This window comes from Acanthochromis polyacanthus, chromosome 4, assembly GCF_021347895.1.
Source record: "Acanthochromis polyacanthus isolate Apoly-LR-REF ecotype Palm Island chromosome 4, KAUST_Apoly_ChrSc, whole genome shotgun sequence".
NCBI classification, from domain to species: domain Eukaryota; kingdom Metazoa; phylum Chordata; class Actinopteri; family Pomacentridae; genus Acanthochromis; species Acanthochromis polyacanthus.
In genome coordinates, this window is record NC_067116.1 from 45164879 (window position 1) to 45188410 (window position 23532).

A 23532-nucleotide genomic window follows, 5' to 3' on the forward strand; every position below is an offset into this window, starting at 1 on the left:
AAAAGCTACTTAGAGACTTCACATTGTCATCCAGTGGGTGAGAGGGGTTGTCCATGATGGATGTGAGCTTTGCCAACATCTTCCTCTCACCCACCTCCTCTATGGAGTCCAGGGAACAGTCCAACTCTGTTCCCTGTATGAGGACACAACAACACAAATAACTGAAGACAGACGGAGTTCATGAAACAGTCGAGTCCTAAATTAGTGCTTTATTTCCTGCGCTGGCTTCTGTCAGGTGAGAATGTTTTGCTCTTCTGATGAAGTCACAGCGCTTCCTCAAGAGTGACTCACGATGCTGCTATGGCATGCAAAAGAACAGGCACAGCAGAAAATACAACATGCAACGAGCTATTTTTGGAAATTATTTTATGAGGTAATGGGTGGAACCAGACTGACAACGACTTCTAGGAAATGAAAACGATCGAACATACAGATGCAGAGCCGTGAAAAAGTGTTTGTCCACTTCTCAAATTCCTATTTTTTGCATATTTTCTCCACTTTTTATGTTTAAGATTATTAAACAAATGTAAATATCAGACAAAAATGAGCAAAGTAAACACAAAATGAAGAAAAAAAGCTATTCAAAGCTACCTGCCCCTGTGTGAAAAAGTAATTGCCCCCTAAAGCTAACAACCGGTTGGGCCGCCCTCAGCAGCAACAAGTGGAATCAAACGTTTTCTGTCACTGTCAGTGAGTCTTTCTCATCTTTGTGGAGATGTTTTGATCCACTTTTCTGTGCAGAATTGTTTTAATTCAGCATCAACGGCCTTTTAAAGGTCCAGACTCTGACCAGGACGCTCCACAACCTTCATGGAGTTTTTTTTAAGCCGTTCTGAAGTCGACTTGCTGGAGTGTTTTGGATCATTGTTCTGCTGCAGAACCCGAATGAGCTTCAGTTGGAGGTCATGAACTGATGGCCAAACGTTCTCCTTCAGGATGCTCTGGTAGAGATCAGAGTTCATGGTTCCGTCAATCACAGCAAGTCGTCCACAGGTCCTTTAAAACATGAAATCATTGTTTAGAAACTGCATTGCGTTGCATCGAGGATACAAGCGGCCGAAATGAGCTTCCTCTGTAGGGTGTCTGGACTCAGCCTTAGAGATAGGGTGAGGAGCTCAGACATCCAGAGGGAGCTCAGAGTAGAGCCGCTGATCCTTCGCATCGAAAGGAGCCAGTGGAGGTGGTTTGGCCATCCGATTCGGATGCCTCCGGGGAGACTTCCTTTGGAGGTTTTCCGAGCACGTCCGTCTGGGAAGAGACCCCGGGGTAGAACCAGAACTCGCTGGAGGGATTATATATCTCGTCTGGCCTGGGAACGCCTCAGGATCCCCCAGGAAGAGCTGGAAAGTGTCGCTGGGGGAGGGACGTCTGGAACGACCTGCTTCGCCTGCTGCATCCACGACCCGGCCCCGGCTAGGCAGAAGAAAATGGATGGATGGATTTTGTGTTTACTTTGGTTATCTTTGTCTAATATTTAAATCAGTTTGATGGTTTTAAACATTTAAGTGGGTGAAATATTCAAAAAACCAAGAATTCCAGAAGGAGGCAAATACTTTTTGACTTCACTGGATCTACTTACAGTTAGAGTTGTACTGAAAATGAACACCTGGCTTTACTCCGCACCAGTATCTGCTACATGCGCTGCATACATTCCTGAAAGGATGGAGTAGATCTGGAGCTGACTACATACATGCATGACTAACATACCCCAGACAGGTCCTTTTCTTCATTAAAATCAGTTGAAAATATCTAATCTGCACATAAAGTACAGCGTATATCTGCCTGTATTTGAGTAAATGAGTAGTTCTAAATAGTGATTCATTCAGCGGGAGTGTCTGAGCTTAACCTGTGCAGAGAAGATGTGTTTCCAGGCTGCTGCGTGGGCCGAGCTAATGAGACGCATGACGTTCTGTGCAGCGTAAAGGACTGAACATAAAGACTGTGGTCTCCTCGGAAAGAAGAAATGAAAAAAGAGGAGGGGAAGTTCCTCTGTTAACCCTTTCATGTTTCCTCTTGCCTTTGCGGTGGAAATCCAGACAAGATAAGAATGTTTGTTTGTTTTTTTTTTTTGTGAATGTCCACTTTTCGACAAACTCTGATGTTTCTGAGTTCCGGTGCAGCTTCTGTCGCTGGTCTTTCTGTGTCGCTGACGGCTTTCTGGATTCAGTTTTTGACTTAAAATCATTCTATTTAGAGCCGCTGACCTTGTTGCTGTTTCAGTCAGGTGACCGAGCTCCTCTTCCTGCTTTCTGCTTTCTGAGAAATTAGACGCTTCTGCTGAGTCCCTCTGTGCAACAGCTGACAACAACAAAAAAAAAACTACAGCTGAACCCGACTGAGCAGCTTTCTCTATGATACACAGGAAACACCAGAATGCACATCTCCTCTCATTCATGCCTTCATATTCAAGGTGCACTCTTTAAGTTTGTTGATTTGTAATCGAATAACTCCGTATGCTGTCAGGCTTCTAGGAAAAACGCTGTCAGAGGTCTTATCATGGGGTTAATGCTTCTTTCTGTGACACCACTGAGGGTATTTTTATACCACAAGGTCAGACTAAATTCAGGAAATATGCTGCTGCGCTGTTTCAGATCCTCGTGAACGGGTTCTCTTGGGCCCAGAACTGAGTTCCGTTTAACGTTTTTACTGAATTCTGAGAACTTTGTTTTTTCATACCTGGGAATTTCTCCTAACTTGATTTTAGAAAGGCAAGCGTCTTGACCGGAAAGCCACAAACAGGATTCAGTATCTGCAGAAACGTAAAACCCAGAGTGATGACATTTAGTGAGGACACACACACGTTTGTTTCCAGCACATTTAAATGATTCCGTGGCAAATGTTTGTGATTATTAGAACTTAAAAATGGAAAAAAAAAAAGCAAAACTTTCCAACTTAGATGGTATTGTGGCCCCATAACCTTCCTGTAAGTGTAAATATATATGGATATGAACATATTTACTGCTAAAAATAGTCTTTCGTCGACATTTCACCAACTTTTGAGGACTTTAAAATCTGTAGAATTTGATGTGTGGCAAGACAAGGTTCCGTTTTTTTTCAAATTTTTTGCTATTTTGATAAAATATTAATGTAAAGTACAAAAACCAGTTCATATAGGTGTCTATATATTATCATTATATGAGCAAAAATAGAGTTTAAATGCAGATGTTCACAGCCATTTTGGCTTCTAGGTGAAGAAATAATATTTAGAATATTTTGCTTTTGAAAATGGAAAAAATGGCAAACAAGAGTGCCATTGGGGTCCCAAAAGGTTCCTGTAAGTGTAAAGATATGGATGTTTCCGTATTTCCTGCTGAAAATCCAGTCTTTGGTCGACATTCCACCAGCTTTTGGGGCTCTGGCATCAATAGAATTTGATGTGTGCCAAATATGACAAGATAGCAAAAACAGTAGTGTGTATAAATGTCTGTAAAGTGCCATTATATGTGCCAAAGTTTAGTTCAAATGCAGAAATTCCCGACATTTGTGGCTTCCAGGTGAAGAAATTATAGTGTTTTAAATTACTGGACCTTGAAAAATAGAAAAAAATTTGCAAAGTTTTCAACTAATTGTAGCACTGAAGTCCCAGAAAGTTCCTGCAAGTGTAAATATATGGATGTAGCTGCATTTCCTACCAAAAATAACGTTTTTCATCAACATTTTACCAACTTTTGAGGCTCTAACATCAGTAGAATTTGACGACTGGCAAATATGCAAGACAGGCTTCTTGTTCTTTGCAGTTTTGCCAAAACAGCGGTGTGGACTCATTGGTAGGAACACAAAAACTGGTGTGCATTGATGTCTGTATATTGTTATAGGTGCAAACACACCAGCTGCTTCCATGCTGTCTTCATGTATATGATGGTTATTTTGCTTTGCCAAATGGTCCCATCCGTGTACTTGAAATGATCACTAAAAAGAGAAACTGATGACAATTGAACACAACAAACTGTGTGTGTTTGCTGACAGAACGGTTCCATAGAAATCTGTGCAGAGAAGCAGACATCTGTTAGCTTTTACACGGTTTTAACAAACGTTTGCATCGTGCTGCTCAGCTTTTTGCTCTTTGCTGGGGTTTAATCTCTGAGCGACGTGGCAGAGCACAGAGTTGACTTAGTTTTGTTTATTTTTCATCTCTGTAATGAGAAACGGGGTCTCCTTCATATGGAAGAATTTACCTCTGGTCAGACCTCAGCAGCGTTGTTATTGTGAAGTCGTTTACAGCGTCGGTTCTGCTGTCGTTCCCTCGTAGAAGCAGTAGTGCGCTGTGAGTGTTGCGTTGTGTATTCTGTGGTGTGAAACTTAATTACTGGACGTTTAGGGCGATTCCTTCTGCTGCTGCTCTGTTAGCACAAACTGTGGATCTCTAAAATCATTTTTGTGGAATTTTTTGTACTGTCTGTGGTCATTTTTAAAAGAAACTTCCTGTTTCGCTCATTGAAATTTGAGTATGTTTGAACAACAATATCGCAGGAACTATTAAAGATAAAAAACGGGGATTTTGCTGTTATTTCTCATCGTGTGGTTGATTCAGAATCGGAAATATTGGACAAGTAGATCAAGTAGTACCTGATGTCTGAACCAAAAAATCTTCTAGAAATGCAATTATTTCAGACCATTTAACTCACAGCTTGTATTTTCAACACTGTTCTGTTCTAACTCTGCTGCACCGCTACGCTGTGTAATGTGCATGTGTGTGTGATGTGCTGGTTGGCAGGAAAGTGTGACTTCAGGTCATGTTATGCTTCAGAGAGCTTTTAGACAGTGAAGTAACCTGATTGTACAGATTTGGAAATGATTATTACATCACCTGTAGGAATAAAAATCACACAACGGCCCTCCAGCGCTGACAGTTTAGTTTGAAGTTCATCAGAGCGGTTAAATACTTTCAGCAACTTCCAAAGACATGAAGAAGTTTTATAATAATTCAGTACGTGCAGTAATAATGTTGCAAATCTGATGCATCTAACTGTAGAAATGTAATGAGTGGCTTTGTGTTGTGCACGAGCTGAATATTTGGAGATGACAGACTGTTGAAGCTAATTAGAGAGGAAACAGAGAAATCAGCTTTTTATTACAACTTTAACCGTCCTGTTGTCTTCATTTACGGGTTTTCTTTTCTGGAAAAAAATCCCAAAAATACAGCCAAAAAATTCCCCAAATTTTTGAAAATTTGCAAAACTTTCAGGAAGAAAATTCCAGTAATTCCTTAAAAAATTTCCCCCAAAAGTTTAATTTTAAAAAAATCCCCCAAATTTGGTAAGAAAATTCTTGGAAATATTTTCCAAAAAAATTAGTAAAAATCTTCCAAAAAAATCCTAAAAATATCTAAAGTGATTCCATATATCTATATATCAGTAAAACTTCTCATATTTTCTTTAAGAACATTCAGATAAAAATCAACCAAAATCCAGCAAAAATCACATTTTTAACATTTCTTTTTTCCCCACCAAAAAATGTTCAAAATTGCCCAAAAATGTTGAAAATGTGGACCTCAGAAGTTTCACTGTGAAAATGTATTTTTCCACATTTTCAAACTTTATAACGGGTCAGTTTGACCTGCAGATGACACCAGGGTTAAGAAGAAAACTCAGCATAGAACCACAAAGAAAGGCAGAACATGGTGGTTCCAGTGGTTCAATAATTATTCCTAAAGCTGTATGTTTGTGAAGCCCTTTATCTCCTCGGGATCTCCTCCGTGTAGATAAACACCTGAAATCCCTTCACTTGGTTTCTGCCCCTCGGCCTTCCTCGGCGTGGGGAAGTAATTATTCTCAGTCCTGATCTGGAAGTAAATCTCCTCTGCATATTTCTCAGTTTTATTTCTCAGTGACGCGGCTAAAAATAGACCTTTAGCCCGAAAAGCTGTGTGTGGAATGCGGTTTATTCAAAGTAGAAAATGGTGCCGAACAGCGAAAAGCTCCCCCTCCGATCGGCGAGGGCGAGTTCACTGGAACGGAGAGGAGTTGGGAGGAGAACAAAGTCTGAAGAGGAACCGGCCACAAGCTGCTGGCTGGAGGCTTGATGGCAGGAGACCAGGATGGGCAGCTACAGAAACCCTCCATGTATCCGTCTATCATCTGCCTCTGGACCATCTGACTCAGAGCTGCTGCTGCTGCTTCCACATGAATTTAAATGAGCGCAGCGTCCGTCCCTCGATGCGTGTCGGGCTGCCGGTCTCTGGTTGTGGATGGCAGATTGAGGGGAACATGTGGGGGATGCGATGGGGCGGATTTTTCCCCCTCCATCAGCAGAGTTCTGCTGTCTTTGGCAGCCTCTCCCAGACGTTGTGAGTGAGCTCGGTCCAGAGCTGTGGTCGCTCCGGGCCAGACGGGGAGTCGGTTTGGCCTTCTCTGGTCCGGTCATGCAACCATCCTGAGCTGTGCATTTCCTCCTGGCAGCATCCAAACATGCACTGAAAGCTTAGCGGGGCTGTTTCTTTTTAAACTCTGAGACCCTTTGAGTCTGGTTCTGTTGTGACAGCCTTTGCAGCGTGCAGAAGATGGCTGATGTATCACTCCTCTCACCCACTTTTCTGGACACACAAACTGCCTCTTGCGGTTCTTGTTTAACAGCTTCCACAATATATGGAGTATAGGACACTATTTTTAGAGTAGGAGGGATTTTATTGGGTTCTTTCTTTTTTTGCAGAGGAAGCTGATCAGATTACGTTGGTGGAAAATGTGTGTGTCCTGAAGCTATAGGGGAGGTCTGCAGGCCTGGGTCACATTTGGAGGAGATGAGATCATCATCTGTGGTGCTGGATTCTGGCTGCAGATTGAATGGCCACAACCTGAAACCGTTTGCTGCTGTCCTACTTTACTGCGTTCTGTTCCTTTGTCTTCTGTGAGTTTTCTTCCTTTTGTCCTGACGTTATTGTACGTACAGGAGAGACTGCCTTTAATCCCGTCTGCAGCCTGAACAAACGAGGCTTCTACCTGCACAGCGCTGCACTCCTGAACTGGTTCAACTGGTTGATCCTTTGTTACGTGGTTCTGTTTGAAGCCTATTTACTCTCAAAGCAGGGCCTGTTTCAGCAAGTTACTGTATACATAGAAGGCTATATGTTGGAGGTGCACTGCTGTTCAGAACTCTGTCCTTATTTTTAAAAGAAGAGCGTTTTTTTTTCCAATGAAGATAGCATTAAATGAATGATAAATCCAGTGCAGACATAGTTAATGTGGTAAATGACTATTGTAGCTGTAAACGGCTGATTTTTAATGGAATATCTCCATAGGGGTACAGAGGAACATTTCCAGCAACCATCACTCCTGTGTTCTAATGCTACATTGTGTTAGCTAATGGTGCTGAAAGGCTCATTGATGATTAGAAAACCCTTGTAGTTATGTTAGCACATGGGTAAAAGTGGGAGTTTAATGGAGAACATGGAATTGTCTGAGTTTTTTTAACAGTTTTTTGAAAAGTTCAACACTTTTGAACAGTACTGTACATTTTTAGTGCATTTATTTTTTACTATATGTTACTATATTTTTGCCATGTTTTTACTGCATTTTTCCTCTATATTTTCCTAGATTTTTACTGTATTTTTTACTATATTTTTACTGTATTTTAATATATTTTTGCTATATTTTTACTAGATTTTTATAGTTTTTTTTTTTTTTTACTATATTTCAATGTATTTTTTTCCTAAATGTTTGCTAGATTTTTTGCCATGTTTTTACTTTATTTTTAAGATATTTTTACTATATTTTTTAGGAACATTTCCAGCAACTATCACTCCTGTGTTCTAATGCTACATTGTGTTAGCTAATGGTGTTGAAAGGCTCATTGATGATCAGAAAACCCTTGTGCAGTTATGTTAGCACATGGATAAAAGTGGGAGTTTTACTGGAAACATGGAATTATCTGGACGATTCCAAACTTTTGAACAGTAGTTTAGGTCAACTTTAACTCATTTGGTAGTAGAGAGCAACCTTCACTAATATAGAGCAACTTTAATGAATGTAGAGCACCTTTCACTCATTTTTGAGTGACTTCAGCTCTCAGTGCTGCTGCTTATTTCTTTTAGTGACATCTGCACATTAGAACTCTGAAGCTTTCAACGTCATACGTGTAAAACATGAAGCTAAAATACACAATGAAGGAGATGTGGAAGTCATTAGTTTCTGCCCAAAGTAAAGTGAAAATCCTATTTTTGATTGAGTATTCGCTGTGATCTGGTCTGTTTTCTAATCTGTGCTCTGTCGGCTGCAGTACCAAACATAGAAACATACTTATAGATTTTATGCACCATAAACTGAATGCATGTAAGCTCCAGTGACGGCACGATGTGTTGAGTTTGTGCTGCTGCAACTGTTTGGTTTTGTGGCATTATTAAGCTCAACGGGTTTGCAGATAAAACCTCAGCCGTTTGTTCTGTATCACTCAGAGAAACTTTTATCAGGAGAAGAGTTGGTGAAACTGTGGCGCTTCTTGGAGCCGATTTAAACCCTAAACTCTGAACAGAACCTCCTCCAGAGCAGGTTAACTTTATTATTTGTCTGTTGAAGGGCGATTTGTTATGCAGCAGTTACACAAGCGTTCACAATAAAAACATCAAAAGAACTATTAAAAAATAAACAATAAAACATCACACAAAGCACAGAATAGGCAGGGGCATTAGCAGCAAGCTGGGGCATTTAGTCAGGTGTAGTTCAGTGCAAACAGCCCCGAAGTCGGCAGCAGAACGTTACTTAAATAGGTCGTCACAATAAGGTATGAACCACCTTTTTATTTCATTTATTTAGCCTTTATTTATGCAGGTAATCTCATTGAGACACTGGGTCTCATTCTCAAGAGAGACCTGTCCTTAAATAACAGAAGACAACACTGAGTCACTGACAAACATTAGACAGTATAATAATACAATAATAGAAAAGCACTCAGAGAGTGCAGACCTCCGCCAAGGATAGAGAGGAAAACAGGAAACCCATGCAGTAAAGGAGTATGAGCTGGAATTGAACCTGCGTCTCTGACACAGTTCTGTTTATGAATCACCTTCTTAACCAGTTGAGCTACCTGGACAAGTTGCTCCAACTTGTTGGACGACATACTAACCTATGATGTTTTTGTCATATTTAGGACCACATACTAAAACATACTAAAAAATTCAAAGTGATCCAGAATCCAGGATCCTTTCCGGATTGCCACCAAAATTAAATCAGCTCTTCCTCTTACCATAGTCTACATCCCCTCAAAATTTCATCTGAATCTGCCCAGGCGTTTTTGAGTTATCTTGCTAACAGACTGACGGACGGACACACAAACGCTGGGTGTCCCATAACCTCCTTGGCGGAGGTAATAACACTGAGTTCCAGACAACAGGGTCATGACAAAACACAACATAGACATCAGAATGGATGTGCAAAGCGCCGAGTAAACAACATACACAGCGATTAGCGGAGCAGCATCAGTTACCATGGTGATCTAGCAGGTTAAAACTCAGACACTTTCATGGAAGCTTCTAACACAGCCTGGCCCTCTGAGATCACTGGCAGCCTTGTAGCTGAGGCCGAGGTCCTCCACACCCCTCCATCTCACGGCTGCAGACAGGAAGCTCCTATCATCCGGAACCCCTGAACAGGAAGCGGCTACGACACGGGAAGTAGCGGCAGCAGCTCGGTGCGCCGCGAGCTCAGAGCGCTGGAGGGGCGTGGATCGACCGGAGCACTGTATTGTTGTTCAGGAAGTGCAGAGGAGTAGCCGGCCATTCTGTCTGCTGATCCATTGTTTATCTCCTGCTCGTGGGTAGTCATTCTGGCTGGGTGGCATTGTGTACGGCTCTGGGAAAAGCTGGCATTACTGTGTTCAAGTCCCTGTGTCATGCCCATGAGTCAGCGTCCCACAAAAGCACACATTAGCGCTCCTTTATTACCTGCAGCTTATTCTGTTTATACACATGTGTTCATACCACCGTGTCCAATGCTTTATGTATACAGTAAACCCACACTGTATGTACGAGAGGTAATGCTTGTGGATGTTGGATTTTCATATTTCTTTCATACTTACACCGCTGTTTAAAAGTTTGGGTCGCTTAGAAATGTCCTTATTTTTGAAAGATCATTTTTTTCAATGAAGATCACATTAACTGAATGATAAATCCAGTGTAGACATAGTTAATGTGGTAAATGACTATTGTAGCTGTAAACAGCTGATTTTTAATGGAATATCTCCATAGGGGTACAGAGGAACATTTCCAGCAACCATCACTCCTGTGTTCTAATGCTACATTGTGTTAGCTAATGGTGCTGAAAGGCTCATTGATGGTTAGAAAACCCTTGTTCAGTTATGTTAGCACATGGATAGAAGTGGGAGTTTGATGGAAACATGGAATTATCTGAGTTTTTTGAACAGTTTTTGAAAGGTTCAGCACTTACGAACAGTACTGTACATTTCTAGTGCATTTTTTACTATCTTTTACTATATTTTTTCCTTGTTTTTACTGCATTTTTCCTCTATTTTTTCCTAGATTTTTACTGTATTTTTTTACTATATTTTTACTGTATTTTAATATATTTTTTGCTATATTTTGACTACATTTTTTACAGTTTTTTGACTATATTTTAATGTATTTTTTTCTAGATTTTTGCTTGATTTTTTGCCATGTTTTTACTGTATTTTTAATATATTTTTTACTATGTTTTTACTTAATTTTACTGTATTTTTTACTATGTTTTTACTGTATTTGTACTGCATTTTTTCTGTGTTTTTCTGTGTTTTTACTGTATTGTATTGTCTGGGTGACCCCAAACTTTTGAACTGTACATGCACTGTTTATACTATTTTGCCCATTTCATGCTTCCTGCGTCCACAAAAGTAACGCCTAAATTTCATTTTCAACCCAAATGAACTTGAAAGGAAAGCAAATGGTGCTTAAAGCTAATGCTTGTTTAGAGGAGAGGCTGTGTGAGGAGATTCTTCCTCATCATCACCTTTTATAGTCAGATTTAATAGTCATTAATGGTGCATGGTCACCGGATGTGTCACTTCAACATTTCCCTTTTTATATCTGCAGTGTATTCTGGTAGTGTTGCATTGCGTTTTAGAGACAGGACATTGCATTTCCCCACTCCACATTTACATAAAGTTGAAGTTTCTGCTATTTTATTGAAATGAAGAGCATCAAGAATGGTTTGATATGTTTTTATACTTTGGAAAAACATTTTAGCAAACTGTTATCGATCCAAGACAAGGACAGGTTCATCGTTTTTTTTCTTTCCTCAAATGTTTCCGGAAACATGTTTTTTCAGAATAAAAGGGAAATTTTTCAACCAAGCCACCATGTTTGTCCTCAGGAGGACCGTCATCCAATCAGAAGCGGTCAGTGTTTGATCATCCACAGGAGGTGATGATTCCTGTTGAAGAGCAGCTGTCTAATGTCTAGTCGTACACCCGTCTAGCATCTAATTTTGGGAAGCGATTCAATCCCTCGCGTGCCTTTTCGTCGCTGTTGACATGAATCAAAGCTGACTTGTATGAAGTCGTTTCTGCCGGACTACGGAGGGGGTTTAGTTTGTCGATGCTTTACTTTAGCGGTGCTCAAACACAGTTGGAAGCTCTAAAATCTCCAGATATCTTGTGCCAAGTCCGACCACTGAGCTCGACAGACCTCAGGAATATTTACTTACACACAATGCTGCTGACCAGTCTGTCAGAAGCTGCTCTGTCCTGTAAAAATAAGTTTGTCTTCGTTCGATTTGAGGGGAAATCTGCAGATGTATTGCAGTAAAACACCACAAAGTCTGCACACATGGATGCACATGGTCTATATATATCTTAGCACATTTGTCCTAGCCTTGAAGCTGTTACGCTTGGATGTTTTACATTTCACTAGACGACTTTAACAGCAACTTTTGCACCTCGGGTTAGATGCTACATTAGACTTATCTAATGTGATATAAACCCGTCGGCCTTCCTGTCATCACACTGTACAGAACATTACAGAAAACCATAACATGCCTCCACACAAAGACCGTACACAGGTCCCATGAAGCTGCAGCCCACTTAAGGGTCTATTCGTGGTGCTCTGACCTCACCACAAGCTGGGGTTTGATGTGGTGCCCCTCTAGACATGGGTGGAGCTGCCTGAAATGCCTCCAATCTGGTAAAACCCCAGACCACAAGAAGGGCAAAGCTGGTACGTGAAACCTAACGACTGAACCACTTCACCTCCGACATGCGTCTTTCCCGCTGTTGGAATCGAAAGAGGGTCTAACACGCAGGAGAAAATGTTGAAATTAAGAAAAAGAAGATTCTGGAGGGTGGGAGCATCTGTGGAAGCATCTGCTGTAACATCATTAGTTTCTGCAAAAAGCATAATTGCTCGCACGTAAACCACCGTTCAAAAGTTTGAGGTAATACAGGCAATTCCATGTTCTCCATGAAAACCGTTCCAAAACCAATTTCCATAAAATAGCGGAAACTTCAACTTTATGCAAATGTGGAGTGGGGAAATGCAATGTCCTGTCTCTAAAACGCAATGCAACACTACCAGAATACACTGCAGATATAAAAAGGGAAATGTTGAAGTGACACATCCGGTGAACATGCACCGTTAATGACTATTAAATCTGACTTTTAAAGGTGATGATGAGGAAGAATCTCCTCACACAGCCTCTCCTCTAAACAAGCATTAGCTTGAAGCACCATTTGCTTTCCTTTCAAGTTCATTTGGGTTGAAAATGAAATTTAGGCGTTACTTTTGTGGACGCAGGAAGCATGAAATGGGCAAAATAGTATAAACAGTGCATGTACAGTTCAAAGGTTTGGGGTCACCCAGACAATACAATACAGTAAAAACACAGAAAAAATGCAGTAAAAATACAGTAAAACTATAGTAAAAATATCTTAAAAATACAATAAAAACATGGCAAAAATCTAGCAAAAAATCTAGAAAAAAAGACATTAAAATATAGTAAAAAAAATTGTAAAAATCTAGCAAATATAAAGCAAAAATATATTAAAATACAGTAAAAAAATACCGTAAAAATCTAGGAAAAAATACAGTAAAAAATGCACTAAAAATGTACACTACTGTTTAAAAGTGCTGAACTTTAAAAAAAAAAAACTGTTAAAAAAACTCAGATAATTCCATGTTTTCCATGAAAACTCCCACTTTTATCCATGTGCTAACATAACTGTACAAGGGTTTTCTAATCATCAATGAGTCTTTCAGCACCATTAGCTAACACAATGTAGCATTAGAACACAGGAGTGATGGTTGCTGGAAATGTTCCTCTGTACCTCTATGGAGATATTCCATTAAAAATCAGCTGTTTACAGCTACAATAGTCATTTACCACATTAACTATGTCTGCACTGGATTTATCATTCATTTAATGTGATCTTCATTGAAAAAAAGCTGCTTTTCTTTCATCAATTAGGACTTTTCTAAGTGAGCCCAGACTTTTGAATTGTGGTGTAGAGGAATGAAATTTCCTATATATTAGTTGCTCTCCATTAGTTAAAGTTGCTTTAAAGGTTTCTAAAGTTTCTCTATCAGTTAAAATAGCCCTAAAATGAGTTAAAGTTGATGCTTTTCTTTCATAAATAAGGACATTTGTAAGTGCCCTCAAACTTCTAAACAACAGTCTACACCCTAAAAATATAATAAATACAAAAGACCTTTCAAAATGGCGACGATTTACATCAATAATGATGCAAAATGTCAAGTTAAATGCAGTCTCACATGAAAATTGAACAGTCGATTAAAATGATAAAACTGCAGAGAAAAGATGATGTGATGTCTTTATTGGTGCGGTTACTCGGTCCATATTGCCATTTTGAGCTGAGTCATCTGTTGTGACGCCATACATGATGTATCCTCCATGTGCCTCTGATGTTTAGACTAAACACTCGCTAAAGATCAGAACTGCTGAAATTGGTGTGCTTGATAAATAAGAACAAACCAAACCGCTCCAGGTTCTTCCGGCTGCACAGAGTGACTCCTCATAAACTCTTTTGTTTGGTTCCGTTTCTTACAGCTGTTCCTGTTTTCACATTCGATTCGTCTTTGCTTCTGTGAATGCGTCGGTATTTTTAGACGTTGTACCTAAAATATAGGTCGCAGTGCAGTTAATTCTGAAACTGAAATTGGGCACAGATGCTTTCCTCTCTGTGGGCGTCCGTCATGTGTTGCTTTGTGAAGTTAATGCACTTCAGAGTCGATGTTAAGGTGTTTACATTAGTCATTTAATCTCTTGTACGTTTGGGAAAAGCCTGTCTTTGTTCATAGAAGTGCTCTTAAGGCTTTTCTAATAATAGCGATAATCTATTCCAATCAACTCATGCATACTGAATCAATTATCCTTTACTTTTCTTCCAACCACCACTTTATTTCCACCATGCTGTCATCCGGCGCGGCTCAGTTTCCACAGTAGTTCAGCTTAGCTTCTCCATGAAGTCATTTTTAGCCTGTTTTCAATAAGCTTACCTGTAAATCCTCAACAATTGTTGTCATTATCAATCAAACTGTTGATTATAATTTGTAGAAAATGAATATCACAAATGAGATCATTATGTTTGTTTTGTCCAAGCGACAGTCCCAAATAAGTGGCGCGAGAACAAGCCAATAAGCTGAATATCTGCTTGTTCAAATCATTAGATTTCTTTGAAGCCATCTTCTTTTTAAATTGTTTCATAATTGTCCTCATTTTCAGATTGTTGTCCCGACTCTTGGATAAGTTTACCCCACAAACACAGACGTGGACTCTTCAAGGTGCTACGAGCAAAAGGCTTTTTAAAAGAGACTAACTCAGCGCTCGATTTAGACAGTCGCCAGGTCGCCATTTGCGACTATAAACTGATTTTGGTGACCAAAAATGACAAAAACACGCTGGTTAGGAGCCCAAATATTTTGATTTGGGCTACTGACCTCCAAATCCAAGTTTCAGGGATGGCAATTTTCCGCGGATCCGCGGATTTCCGCCGATTTAATTTCAAATTTGAACAATTTATTGTCGCTGATGTTAACGTCGTTAACATCTCGCGGGAGTCTGCCTGAGCACCGCGAACGGAAAGCACCAAGCCACCGGAGCTGTCATTTTTAACTCGGCGGGTCCGCCAGCTTCTCTCCCCGGTCACAGACTGCTCCGACTCCCCGGCTGGCTAGCTATCCCCCGCTAGCTGCTCGGGTAACACCTGCCGCTCCTCGCCGCTCATCTGCCCGGGACAAACCGCACCTGTTCCGGCTGTCAACGTCCCAGTCGCCCGCTAGGAGCTCCGGACAATGTGCTGCTCATTCGTGGGTGACTTTTCACGGCCGTGGGGGTTTTTAAGGCACACTTTGCCCAGCGACCAGTGATAGCTCGGCGGCTCCAGCTAACAAGTTGACATGGAGTAGGAACTGGAAACCCCCCCCCCCCCCCAAAAAAAAAAAAAGTAGGGTTAATTTTTTTGGCCACTAAAAGTTGATTATGGCTCCTAAAAATGTCTAAATTGACGTATGTTGGTGGCCCAAAAAATGTCATTTGGACGACCGGATCTCTCGGCCTTAAATCCAGCGCTGCTAACTTGTTGCCTGCTTTGAACATTATTTGCACAATTCTGAATTTAAATAAATCAGTAAATTTCCAAGTGTTTGTTTTGGAAAACGATACTTTACTGTGCTTGATGTATTATGGACTGTCCTTATAGCTTTTTACTCGTGGTGGAATTATGTGATGATCGGCGTCTGTCTGTCCATCTGTCTGTCAGCAGCATCACTCTAAAACAGACCAACAGATTTGGATGAAATTTTCCTTGAAGCTCAGAAATGACTCAAGGACCAAGTGATCAGATTCTGTCAGTGATGCAGCTTATAGTCTGGATCCATGGATTGGTTAAAGATTTCTGTATCGTTACCAGATAGCAGCACGGCGTCACTGTAACCATGACAACCAGTGAACGCTACATCAGCTGATTGTGATCCTACTACAAATCCACCTCTGAGGACTTATCAGGACTTATCCATCAGAAATGATCCAAGGAACAGCTGATTAAACTGTGGGGGTGTTTCTGAGTCCCATCAATTCCTGCCTCCTGCTACATATTTAGGTCACATGATCCGGTATCCGTACATAACGTACACATGCAGAACACACGCCTGTGCTCAGCAGAAGATTATTTAGTTTGTGGGTGTGTCTACATTAAATGGCTATCTTCTATAGTGCCGTGATTTCTGATCAAATAATGTATTTCTAAAGGAAAAAATGCTGCATTTCTGATAAAGCCATGTGGGGGAATGAGCAGGCTTGGCGGAGTGCTGCTCTCTGAGCGCTTTTCTAGTTTTGTAATGTTTTTACTGGATGTCATGTAGTATGGGATATGTATTTTGCTTCATGATGACTAATTGATGAATGTTTTAATTACTTCAGCCCAGATGTAGATCATCTGCAGTGTGAGTCATCGTGTTCGAGGCCCAAAATAAAGTCTTTGCAAATATTTATTTATTTTCTGACCTTCATGCAGTGAATTCATGAAGAGGCTGAGTGAAGCCGAGCTTCAACGTTCTCGTTACTGAATGGAAGCGGCCGTAGCCCCTCTGAGCGCCGTCATTGTGCCAGAGAGAATCACTTCTTTGTTAGCAGTTCAGATGAGTTGAGCTCCAGGGGTTTAAGTGCAGTTGATGGGATATACTGGCGGCTTGAAACGAAGCCAAACACAGAGGAGGAACTGTGCAGCGACGTGGTTGCATTCAGTCACTGCCAGCAGCATGTGATCTCACCAAAGCAGTTTTTGAGAACAACAAACAGTGATTATTTTGTCACCGAGTACCATCGGTGTTTCGCTGCAGCTCCCAGTGATTCTCTACTTCATTCTGCTGCTAACCTGTAATCGATGACTTTGTGCACTTCAGCCGAGTTTAAAGAGTGATCGTGTTTCCTAGATGTCGGATTCATTTTTGCGTGAGCGGCTGCTGTTGTCCTCTCCGTCGTTGTGGCGGTTGGATTATTTCGAGTCCTTTGTGGGTGTATCCATGCTGCAGCGAGGTGTCTGTGTCAGGGCCTTGGCAGCGTCTGTGGAAACATTTAACTGAAGCTCTTTTGAAAAGCAAGACTTTAAAAGATGCAGCAATGCTACCAACACAACCAGCAAGTTTTTACCCATCACTGAATGCTGTTTTGTTGTCAGCATGGAGGTGGAAATCGCACAAAAATATGACAAATCTCAAAGCAGCTGAACTAATCGGCCGGTTTCCTTTCACTGATTATTGGTCTTTGTTGTCTTTGTTCGTGTCTGTGCACGTCCACACTAGTTCTGATATTGAAGGCGTTTTTTAAAATGATATAATTTGTACTTTCTCATATCTGCCACACTTGCTTGTTGAGACACACAGCTCATAAAGTGCACTGTTTTGGAGACACTCCCCTGGTTGGGTTTGTAAGGAGAAGTGTGTTTGTGTGAGCTGAATGGGGATGTGAGACTTCATACCGGTAGCTCTGGCTCCGTTAAAGTAGAAATGTAAAGGTTAAAGCTACCTGGAAAGCAGTCGGTTTGGGCGGCGTCGGGTCGTGAGATGGAGGCTGGATCTGAATACCTGCAACGTGTCTGCAAACTTCAGATCCAGACCCGTTCCTGCTTCCACCAACTCCTCACATGCAAACCCGTGTTTCGTAATAATGCAGATTAGACCACGTCATTCCGTGGACGTGGTTTGACAAGCCGTTGGTCCGCTTCCTCATACCTGCTGTGCTGAGCCTTCCAGCCAATCGGATCGCCTCCCAGTGGGCATGTTTGAATACGAATAACGTCGCGACATGTTGAGAATTCCCTCCATGGTGCAGCGGCCCAGGCTCTGCAGAGATTTCCCAGGGTTTGTGCTCTTGGCTGCAGGAGGGGGTTGATCAGAATGGAGCTATGAGAGCCTCAGACACAGAAGAGAAACTGGAGAAGTTTACTCAGTAGAGAGAAGAAACACCTGAATGAATAGAAGCAGCTTAAACAAACACACAGACGTAGTTTTAGAGTCTTATCTAAGAGAGAAAGCCTGGTGAGTGGGTGAGTAGGAACCATGTCTGAGCAAGTCCTGGAGGTAATTCTGGTCACAGCCAGCTGAGCATCTTTCATCATCTGTCAACAAGCTGCAGCTCTTGCCTCATACGTCCCACCAGTCCCAAAACGGTTTTACAGTCAGTTTGACGATAAAAAAGAACGCTGGTGCAGAATTATTTTGGTGCAAAATGGGAAGTGTGCGAAAAGGGAAGATGAAATGGGTGCAGAGAAGAAAATAGGTCAACGGTTCATCCCGAGGAATCTCAATCGGACTCTGTAGGTGTGTGTCTGAGTGTGTGTTTGTGTGCCCCTTTTCTCTAATCAGCCACAACGCCACTGTATCGAATTCACCCCGCAACTGCTTTGGAAAACACAATGTGGCTCCTATTTAACATGCACTGAGTCAACTTCCCCTGCGGTGGCCTTTTGTCGAGTGTGTGTGTGTGTGTGTGTGTGTGTGTGTGTGTGTGTCTGTAACCATGTGAACATGCGCATCACGAAGGGGGAAGAAGAAGAAGAAGAAAAAAAAAGAGCTCTGTTCTGTGAGCGTGTCGATGCAGTGAACGGGGCCCCTCATGGAGCCCTGCTGGCTGGACGATGTGGAATCAGCCCCGAGGTCTCCGTGTTCGTGTTTCTGGTCTGACACCGCCGAGCTGAAGGGTCGCCCCGGCCTCATTTATCATCACTGACCTGCACTCGCTCTCTGCACACACACCGATAGAATTAAGAAGAGAACCAGAGCTGTGTTAGAGCAGGAAAGAAAAGGAGAAGATGGATGTGAGGAGACAACGAGTTGCAGATGCTGACCCCCCCCCCAAACACTCAAACACACCCCTCCTGCTTTGTAAAAACAAGCTTTCACCCCCAGCCTCTTTTTGTCGTGAAGATTTGAAGTTGTTGTTGTTGTTGACTTCAGTAAAGACGTGTTTACTTGAAAGCAGACTCCACTTCAGATGATGCTGTCGCTCTCAGAAGAGTCTCCTTATATGGTTTGAAAGGCAACACAGTGGAGTTTCAAAACCCAGGGCTGGACTACAGAGTGAGATTAATGAGACGGTGGTGTTCTGTTAGCCTGCTTCAGCTCACCTGCCCCGGAGGAGGTTCTGCTCAGAATTTGGAATTTAAATCGGCCGCAAAAAGCTTTTCCTCGACATGTTCTCTCTGATTCTTCGATGAGGTTTTATCTGCAAACCTACAAAACCATGCAGCTACTGCTAGCAAACTTTACAGACCGCGTTGTTGCAGGAGCTACGTGCTGCTGATGCAGAAATAAGATAAGAGATAAGATGAACCTTTATTGTCGTTGCACAGTCATACTTTTATACAATAGTACAACAAAGTTTGAGTCAAAAAGCAAAAGGAGGACATGCAGTTACCCAAAACATTACATACAATTACAAAAATATGATTTCTGAGTCAGATTTACTGCAGCTGATAGAAGACATTACAAAATACTCACAGAATATATTCAATCAGTCACTTTAATCTCACTTTAATTTAGCCAAAAACTGCAGTGATTTCTGCGTCTCTTTGATTATGGGACCTAAGTGCACTTCTTGATGTTTACATAAATAAAGTTTAAAGTTTCAGAGCTCTAACGTGCAGCCGTCACATTAGAAAAGAGCAGCTGCATTCAGAGTCCCTAAGTGGCTAAAACATGTTCATCAACACGCACAATTAGCAGTTTACAGCCAGCATTCCTCCGTGGCATCGTTTACAGGAGCAGTAGCATTATATTCTCTACGGCTGTCTATAATAACGACTGGAATAGCTCGTTATTGGTCTGTTTTCTGCAGAAGAAGTGTCACATGATGCCCCTTTGTATATGAGCCAGATAAAGACAGTTTAACAAAGAAATCTGATAATCCTGTTGTTACGTGCATCTTTTCTGACTGGACTTTTAGGTTTTCTTGATCCAGCGAACACAAAGAAAGCCAGAACATGTCAGACTTTCATCAGGAGGTCCTGAATCTTATCTGATTATTTATTATTTCACTCTGTTGTGTTTCGTCCAAAACAGCTTTTATTGTTTTTCTCTCCTCATCACTGCTGAATTATTTCACAACACGATTAAGAAAAACGAGATTAGAAGCAGCTGTGGTGAAATCACAATAATCTTGGAAAATGGTTGTTGGATTCGATCGTTCAGCCTCTTAAATGTGTGTTTCTGTCTCCTCTTGTCCTCCTCAGGCCTTCGGAAACGCCAAGACGGCGCACAACAACAACTCCAGCCGCTTCGGTAAATTCATCCAGGTGAACTACCTGGAGAGCGGCGTGGTCAGAGGGTGAGCAGATAACACTCATGCATGTTTGTGTGCCGTGTATCCTCTTGTCGTCAGGATCTTCTGCCTCTCTGGTGTCTTCCTCTTTGCTCCTTTTATGGCCGGTCATGCGGTTCCTCGTCTGTGCTTTCTGTATGCCGACTGAAACTTTCAACCGCCGGCCCGTCCTTCCTTTTTCTCAGCCTCTGGTTAGGAGCTGCATCAATCAGCTGTGTCACTTCCTCATTTCCTCATCAGGAGAGAGGAACAGCTGCTCGACACAACAGCTTAAATAAGACCGCATGCTGAAGGGCAGCAGAGAACATCGAGCACAAAGAAGCAGACTAGGAAGGAGCAGGATGATATTTCTAACACTGGTGCATAAGCAGAATTCTTGTCCTTAAAATAAATTGTGATTTGAAACATGTAAATGCCTGTGGCGGCAGCTGCTCGGCTCCACAGTAAGAGGGGATCCCCAGAATGATTATCTCCTGACGGCACCACAGCTCTGTTGGATTCCTCCCCTGGAGGAGGAGATAGAACTCTGTCTGAAGAGCTGGTTTTAGTTAGCTGAAGTCATTTCTGTTAATTTGATCACAACTGAACTTGTTAGCTTGAAGTCTAAATGAGCCCCCTGCACTGATTTATGTAAAAATCTCAACTACAATTATAGTAGGTAAAAAGATGCTAATTAGAGTTGTGCAAAGCAATTTAAGGAAGACTTTTTCTACATTCTAGCATCAATGTTGGTCCAAAAACATCCCAGAACTACCAGTAGCACAGCCCTTTTCCTTCATTCAGCTCTACAGCTTCAAATCCATCAGGCTACAAACTGAAATGCACATAATAATAAAACTTTACTGTGACTAAAAACAGTCACTGAACAGCTCAGATTGATCATAACAACCAAAATGAATATGATCCAGGATTTTTTTCTCCCCATAACACACTAATGGAAGCTCAAATTTAGCTTGTTGCTTCCAGCTGTTTAGGAGTTTTTCCTCTGAGTTTATTAAACATCTGCATTATTTGCAGTAACATCATGTTATGCTATATTATTTTGCATTCTTTATAACTCATAACAGCTGTTATAACGGCCTACTGTGTAGGCTAAAATTCACTGGATTTTGGTTGATTTTTATGTGAATGTTCTTAACCCTTAAAAAGCCGGGGCCGAGTATACTCGTTCCCGCTTACTCGTACACGCAGCCGAAACCGAACATTCTTGGCTCAACACGTGTGACTTGTTTATGATTGCTAAACATAAAATATGCACACACCCGTATGTTTAAGTTGATATAAACATTGGCCCCAAATTTGATTTTTTTCAAACGATAAAGCCGTATGAGCCGTTATAACGTAGCCGCAATTACGAAGCTTTTATCGGGGCCGCGTACCGTAATAACACGGCCGAAATTCAACGTGGCGAACGTCTACGACAATACGACCTCGCAAGACTTGATCGATATTTTTATGGATTAGGTGGTTTTAGTATATGTACTTCTCCAGAAACATGGCTGTACATGCAAATATATATAAAATAACATGGCCTTGTAAGGGTTAAGAAACATTTTTAAAATGTATTTTTTTTGCACCAGAAAATGTTCAAAGATTTCCCAAAAATGTTACAAATGTGGACATGAGAAGTTTCACTATGAGAATATTTTTTTTCCCCACATTTTCAGACTTTGAACCGGGTCAATATGACCCACAGGATGACACGACGGTTGAATGTAGTCTTTTGTTTGTTAGTGGATTTTTATGTTTTATACGTCACTTAGTGTTCCGTACAGTTTGATATCGTACAGTGTCTCTTAGTTTCTGTGTCTGAATGAAGCTGTGAAGTCAACAGAATGCCGTCACTTTACCAGATTAATGAAGCAGCAGCGTTACATATCCAACGTCTAAAAAAACGAGCTTTTTGCAAAGAAAATTCAGAAAAATGTCAGATGTGCTCAAAAGAAAGCTCCCCGCATGGCTGCTGCTGTTCATGCTGGTGCAGTTTCCTGCTTCTTCCCGGTAAAACACTCGGAGGACGGTCTCTGCAGACTGAACAAAGGCGTCCTGTCTATCTGTCCATCTCCAGCGGCAGCCATTCAGACCGTCAATAGAGGAGATTAACAAAGAGGAGGCTGCTGTTCCGCTCAGCTCTCAACTGACAGACGGGATGTTTTCATGCTCTTTCTCTCCTCTCCGGCTCTCTGCGAGGATAATCCTTCCTCGCCGGGATCTGAGCGGAACCCTGAAAGGAAAAACACACTTCAGACGAGGTGCGAAAAGGAGACGGTTCGCGAGTGAACGATGTGTGAGCACGGACATGTATGTTCCTCGTGAATACTGACAGATTTACAGCCGGTGCAGCTCATTATTGGACCACCTGCTGTATTCTTAACACACAATGGGCCTTCAGCGTTGATATTTTTCTTAGTATTTTAGCGCAGAGGTTAAATAATTACAGCGCCTTTAAAAAGACGTAAAAAATGCAATAAATTATGTTGAAGAATATGATGTATCGAAAGTGTAAAAATGTCAAAACTCACACTAGATGGTTGAGAACAGCTTTGACTAACTGTTTTGTTGTACTTAAGCTGCACATGTAAAGGCCGTATATGTAAAATACAAACTAAATTACAACTCGACAAGGACTCAAAGAAAAGAATAACAGGAAGTCAGACACCTTTAACAAAGAGGGATACAGGGAGAAAGTTAATGCTAACTAATTTGGTGTCTACTACGACTTTAAAAAGAAAAAAAGTGCAGTTCCACTATGTACCACAAAGAAAGTGGCAGAAAATGCTGCTCTCAGAGGTTTAATAATTACTTCCAACCCTTTATATCTGTTGGATGCTCTGTAATTTGATGTAAAGAAGCTCCAGTTGGGCGATATACTGAAAAAGATATTTAAAATAAAATGTGTCTGTAATTACTAGGGCTGGCCCAAATAGTGCTTTCTGGCCTCTGGATATTTGGGCCCTATTAAAGAATATCCAAATATTCGTTCCGCCCCGTAACGTCCGACGGGGGGTGGAGCTTGTGGCGGAGACGGCCCGAATATTCGGATCCGTTCGTCTGGTCTCCCGGGTCCAAATTTTTCCTTCGTTTTGTCTTCAGTTAAACTGAAGAATTCCCAAACAGCGGAGGTCTTCAGCTTCTTGTCTTGTGTTTATGCAACAAAGTGAAGCGTGACGTCAGAGTCTGCAGCAACCCGGACATTCAGGTGGTGGTAAGAAACATGAATGGAGGAGCCGAGATGAGCCGAACACGACGGGATGAGCCGAAGTGGGCCGAAGGCGAAGGGAAGAGA

At 41.5% G+C, this 23532-nt stretch overlaps 1 protein-coding gene across 1 annotated transcript in view; it reads left to right on the forward strand.

Annotated features, from left to right (window-relative positions):
- The window catches only part of LOC110954101 (unconventional myosin-IXb), a 113933-nt gene that overhangs the window by 46688 nt on the left and 43713 nt on the right, over positions 1-23532 (forward strand). Inside the window, 1 exon segment of the mRNA XM_051946916.1 lies at positions 20158-20252. Within this exon segment, the coding sequence (XP_051802876.1) occupies positions 20158-20252 (95 nt within the window).